Source organism: Lathyrus oleraceus, chromosome 6, assembly GCF_024323335.1.
Source record: "Lathyrus oleraceus cultivar Zhongwan6 chromosome 6, CAAS_Psat_ZW6_1.0, whole genome shotgun sequence".
In the NCBI taxonomy this organism is placed as follows: Eukaryota; Viridiplantae; Streptophyta; class Magnoliopsida; order Fabales; family Fabaceae; genus Lathyrus; species Lathyrus oleraceus.
The window spans coordinates 180,206,541-180,213,206 of NC_066584.1; the positions used below are offsets into that span (position 1 = coordinate 180,206,541).

Below are 6,666 nucleotides of genomic sequence, written 5' to 3' on the forward strand. Positions count from 1 at the left end.
TACCACATAAGTACTCCCCCTTTTTAGCCATAAAATTGAAAAAACTTACCAAAGTAGCAAAGTTAGCAGAACACAACCAAGAGAGTTTATAATTCAAAACTAACCAAGAGTACTTCATCCCTGAATTTTTTTAACCAACACAAAAATGAACTAGGGAGCTTCAGTCCTCATCACTGCTAGTAGCATCTTCATCATCACTTGCATCAGACCCATCTTCATTTTCCTCTTCTTCATCTGTTCCATCACCTTTCAAGCTTCCTTCTTCTTCAAACAGGGCCATTATCAACATTTCAATCTTGATTTTCCTTTAAGTACAACTTTTATAGTTTCATCTAAAGTATTGCAGGTATCTTTTAACTCAGCAAGGATGCATGTTCTATTAGTAGGTCTGGAAGGTGTCTGCCCAGATGTCATGACAATGTCTGGGACATGTTTCCTAGTGGATAGCTTATAATGTAATGAGAGAGGAGGGTCCCTTTTGCAGGTACTGTCAGAGCTGATTAAGATGATTGGTTGTTGACTTAGGATAACACCACAGATCAAGGAGGGAAAAGCTATTGGCATCTTCACAATATAAGAGGCAGCATGCTTCATAGTTTGATCAAAGACATAGGATCCAAAGTCAAAACTTGACTTAGTCCCTACAATATAAATAAAATTACCTAGACTCGTAGCAATATTGGAAGTGGGATTGGTAGGGACCCAATTAGCAGCTCTAATTCTATGGAGAACAACATGCTTCACACTCCAGGCACTTGCAAATAATTTCCCTTTCCTTGGACATTTCTTCACTTGTTTAGCAGTAATCTCTCCGCGGATAACATTGTCAGAGACTTCTATTTTAGCTTGTTTTTCTTCATTTCTTCCAAAGAACCTATTGATTATTTCAGGAGAAGAATCCACACGTCTTCCTCTAACATACACTTTTCTAAACTCCTTGCTCCTCTTGTTGTCATATCCCTTAGAGATGTTCACAATAAATTCTTTGACAAGAATTTTATAGCACTTGCCAAAACCAGTTACAATTTTCATTAAACTAGCCTCTTGAATCATACTTATCACCTCTTTGAATTCAAAATAATCTTTCCTAGTTCCCTTACCAGAGCTAATCTTCTTTGATAAATAAACTTCCATTTTCAACATTCTCCATAGAGTGAAAGGAAATGTTGTCAATTGGAACTTCAGGGATATTAGCTGGAATCTTCTACCTAGAGGCTTGCTTTCTGGAAGTAGAGATGATGTCCTGAACATTATGCTCGACATCATGGTCAGATTTCACTAGACTCAGAAGGAACTTCCTTCCTCTTCAGGGATTTCTTCTTAGACACAGGAGTAACAACCTCGCTCCATCTTTTTGTAGGACCAACACTAGCTCTTTTTCGTATAGATTTGGAGGGTGTGTTGGAGGATTCAATGGCTTGAACTTTTCTGTTCTTCAATCTTTTAGCTATACCTGGAGCCAACATATGACCGATGTGAACATCATCAGAGTCCAGTTCCTCAATATTTACTATGTTAGTGGGTTGGTCATTTTTCTCAACATGGTTTTTATCTTTGTCAGCCAGATCACCAGTTATTTCTTCAGACCTTTCTTTGTCTTTTGATTGTTCAGGAGACAAAGTAGGTACATTTACACCAGTTTTATCCATGGGGGTCTCAGTATTGTTATTAGGTTGGGCCAATGATATGGAGACATCCGACACGACATAAGGCTTGGGGTCAATACCCAAAAATTGAGAAATAAGCACATGAATGTTCTTATCTACATCGTCTCTGTCCACGACGATCATGCTGGATTTACTTAAGATAGTTACATATCTAGGTCTATTACTGGTTACAGAGGCTTTAACATATTCCATAACATTTGCCGCAACAGGGCTGTCTTTAGACATATCAACATTAGGTTCAACACTGATGGGATTGAGATACAGACTAGTCATAGACTGGGGTTTCTTTACTACAGTAGCGGGTTCAGGAGCATTTATATTTGTAGAAATCATGGAAGGAGAGGAACATGTAATTACTTTAGAGGGCTTTCCTTTCCTTGAATAAAAAGTCCTTGCCTTTCTCATAGACGTTGCATGGACAAGAACTATCGAGACGGGAACTGCATCAATGATGACATCAGAGAGATCTATCTCAGCACCAATATTTTCAGGGTTTGATTGCTGTTTGGAGTGCTTTCTTAAAGTGGAGACAGAAGGTTGAGACATTTTGGATATTTTCAGCATGGACTGTAGAGAGAAGATGGAGAGATGAGAGTGTCTGAGAACAAGGTTGAGAGAGAGAATGCAAGAGGTAGCGTGAGAGTGGTTAGGGTGCAATGTTGGAAAAATAAGGAAAAGTTGTAATGATAGTCCTTGAGTTTTGTGCAACATTAAGTGTAGGGAAGAGAAAATTTGATTTCCATATCTCCAATTCAGTAATTGCTATAATTCTTCAAGCATGAAAATGCCCAATTCACCCCTTAATTTTTCAAACTGATTTACATCTAAAGCTTTAGTAAAAATATCTTACAATTGCTTCTCAGTGGTTACATGCGTAAGAGTAACAATTTTTTCTTCCACCAGATCTCTAATGAAGTGATGACGAATATCAATATGCTTAGTTCTGATATGCTGAATAGGGTTCATGGAAGTGTTAATAGCACTTAGGTTATCACAGTACAATGTCATGACATCTTGCTGGACATTGTATTCTTCAAACATTTGTTTCATCCAAATTAATTGAGAGAAACTACTTCCTGTTGCAATATATTCAAACTCATCCATAGATAAGGACACACTATTTTGCTTATTATTGAACCAAGATATAAGATTGTTTCCCAAGAAGAAACATCCTCCAGAAGTGCTCTTCCTACAATCAACACTACCTACCCAATCTGCATAACAATATCTTGTAAGCAAGGAGTTTGAATTATGAGAATACAACATTATATAGTCACTAGTTCCATTGATGTACTTCAGGATCCTTTTCACTTGAGTAATATAACTCATTTTGGATTCAGGTTGATATCTAGGATAAACTCCTGCAACAAATGTAATGTCAGGTCTGCTAGTTGTAAGATACAACAAACTACCAATCATACTCTTGTATAGACTTTGATCCATATTTACACCTTTCTCATCTTTAGTCAGTTTTAAGTGAGTTGGTGCAGGTGTCCTTTTATGACTAGCATTTTCCATGCCAAACTTCTTCAATATACTCTTGTCATACTTGCTTTGAGAGATGAAGATAGTGTCATCCATTTGTTTGACTTGGAGCCCAATAAAGTATGTTAGTTCTCCAATAAGACTCATTTAAAATTTATATTGTATTTGCCTGGAAAAATGTTGTACCATCTGGTTCGACATCCCTCAAACACAATATCATCAACATATATTTGAGCTATCATGAGTTTACCATGTTCTTCTTTAACAAACAATGTCTTGTCTGTTACTCCTTTCCTGTATCCATTGTTAACAAGGTACTCAATGAGCCTTTCATACCAGACCCTAGGTGCTTGCTTTAATCCATAGAGAGCTTTCCTTAGTTTGTAAACATGATCTGGCAAGTTGGGATCTATGAACCCCTTGGGTTGTTCAACATAGACTTCTTCATTCAACTACCCATTTAAGAGGTAAATTTTCACATACATTTGAAATAGCTTAAACTTAAGTAAACAGGCCACTCCTAATGATAGTCTTATTGACTCAAGGTGAGAAACATGGGAAAAGGTCTCATTAAAATCAACCCCTTCAATTTGAGTGTATTCTTGAGCAACAAGTTTGGCCTTGTTTCTGGTTACAATTCCTTTTTCATCATATTTGTTCTTATATATCCATTTTGTGCCAATAACATTCATTCCTTTAGGCCTAGGATCTAAGTCACATACCTCATTTCTTATAAACTGACCTAATTCTTCTTGCATGGCGTTGATCTAAAATTCATCAGTCAAGGCTTCTTTCACACTTTTAGGTTCAAACTTAGAGACAGAGCAAGCATTTGAAATCACATCTCTAGATCTAGTGGTGACCCATTCATTAAGGTTTCCAATAATGAGGTATGTTGGATGATCTTTCTAAATTTTGATGGAGGGACCTTTGTTAACTTGGTGGTTGTCAGGTTCAATGCCTTCTGATTCACTGCCTGACTCAATAACTTCCTCATTTTCAGATGTGTCAATCAGTTGGGATGATGTTCCAACATCTTCCTCAACATTAGTCCCTTTTTCTAAGATATTATCATACACTACAACATTGACGGATTCCATCATGACGTTGGTTATGGAATTAAAAACTCTATAGGCTCTACTGTTTGTAGAGTATCCCAGAAATATTCCATCATGACTCTTGGGATCCAACTTTCTTCTTTGTTCACGGTAAAAAAAAATGTAGTATTTGCTTCCAAATACATGAAAGTATTTGACATTGGGCTTCCTTCCATTCCATAGTTCATAAAGTGTAGCTGAGGTACCAGTTCTTAAAGTGACTCTATTATGAATATAGTAAGCATTGTTCATTGCTTCAGCTCAAAAATGGTAGGGTAGATGCTTGGCATGAAGCATGACTCTAGCTGATTCTTGTAGAGTTCTTTTCTTGCATCAACAACACCGTTTTGTTGAGGGGTGATAGGAAAAGAGAACTCATGATCAATACCTTCAAAGGAGTAAAACTCAACAAATCTTCTATTTTCAAATTCCTTCCCATGGTCACTTCGAATCTTGACGATTCCACTTTCCTTCTCTCTTTGAATCCTTTGACATAGATCTTTGAACACCTCAAAGACATATGATTTTTCTTTGATAAAGTTCACCTAAGTGAATCTTGAAAAATTGTCAACAACTATATAGGAATATCTTTTCCCTCCAAGGCTCTCAACCTGTATAGGCCCCATTAAGTCCATGTGAAGAAGTTCCAAAACTTTTGAAGTAGTCTGATGTTGTAACTTTGGATGTGACATCTTGGTTTGCTTTCCAATTTGACACTCACCACATATTTTACCTTATTCATTCTTGATCCTTGGAATACCTTTGATGGCTTCTTTTGACAAAATCTTTTTCATGCCTTTCAGATGTAGATGTCCAAGTTTCTGGTCCCATAGGTTAACTTCGTCTTCTTTGGATATCAGACATGTGGATGTGTAGTTGGTTTCTTTAGATGACCATAAGTAACAGTTGTACTTAGATCTGACTCCCCTCATTATAACTTCATTTTTCTCATTAGTGACTAGACACTCTGATTTTGTGAAGTTAACTTTAAGACCCTCATCACATAGTTGACTGATACTAATCAAATTAGCAATTAGACCTTTTAACAATAGGACATTATCGAGACTTGGGAGTCATGTACATGTTAGTCTTCCAACCCCTTTAATTTCACATTTAGCCCCATCTCCAAACGTTACATAGCTGGTTGAGTATGACTTGATGTTTTAAAGGAACTTCTTGACACCTGTCATGTGTCTGGAACATCCACTGTCAAAATACCAGTCTTGTCGAGCTGAGGCTCTAAGAGAGGTGTGAGCTATAAAACTGGTGTTGATAGGATTGGGTATCGCCACCGGGGTTTTAGGATTAGTGAGGAGACTGGGCGAACTCAATAAAAGATCAAAAGATTCGCCACCGAATTTTATTTGTATGCCACTATCGGAGAGGCGAGGGAAAATATTCGATAAAACCCTTAAAAGAGATAATCACACGGGAAGCACGAGAAAGGGTTAAGGTATCAGTCTCGCGACTGAGATTAGAGTTCGGAAGTCTATTGCGGAAGGGGAAGCTACACCCCTCACGTCCATGGTATTCCATGAGAACCATTAGGGTTGTTTTATGTATGCGGGGATTTATCTCGTTATTGCTTATTTTCAAAAGAATGTGTGTGAAAAAGAGGGGTTTTGATTTTTTATTATGGTGCTCGCCAAGGATTATGGCTCTTGTGCCTACGTATCACTCATTCGGGGATGAGGAATTAGAGCTTCGTAGTTCAAAGTAGAAAATGTTTGAGTGTTTGATTGATTTTACCTTTAAGAAAAGGGTTTTTGGGTTGATGCCCCAGGGCACAAAAATTAGGTTTGATGGGTTGTGTTGATTTTACCATGAACAAAGGTTTGTGAAAAGAGTTTGTAATTAGATTGCACTAAAGTCAAGGGGTGGAGGTGAATATTCTAGACTACAAGCCAAGTGTCTTGCATCCAAAATAACCAGAGTGAGGGTAGGAATGCTCCATTATCACTCATTCTCCACCACTTAAGGCTCGTGGGGCACAATACTAATCGTAGTTATTAAGTGCTTTAAGTTTGATTAAGAAAAAGTCACTTGACGTTGAATCAAGAGTTTGTTTATTTGATTATGAAATTTGGCTTATGCAACATGAATGCAAATTAACCAACAAAAAAAGTAAAGGATCTCATTGTAAGGCAGCCCAAGAGAAAGCATTGTGTGTGAAAAAGTGACCTATGCTAAAAAAAAGGACAATGGTCTTAAAAACATGCCCCCTAAGGTGGTGCCATGATGCCATTCTTACAACAGGTATGTAAGTAGAGATGAAACCCAAGTGTTTACAAATTATCATAAAGAAATAGAAAAAGGCCTCCAAGCAAAGGTCCTAAATGGGATCCTCTAAGTCCAAGTGATTAAGTGAAGTGACTTGTTTTAGGTCTTACAATTTTATCATGTTTTTGTTGTTTTTA

At 37.3% G+C, this 6,666-nt stretch overlaps 1 protein-coding gene across 1 annotated transcript; it reads right to left on the bottom strand.

The window, feature by feature from the left end:
• Positions 1 to 282: 282 nt before the first annotated feature.
• Positions 283 to 1,134, bottom strand: LOC127094628 (uncharacterized). Its single transcript, XM_051033436.1, has one exon. The coding sequence runs from the start codon at positions 1,132 to 1,134 to the stop codon at positions 283 to 285; it is 852 nt and encodes a 283-aa protein (XP_050889393.1).
• Positions 1,135 to 6,666: the final 5,532 nt, after the last annotated feature.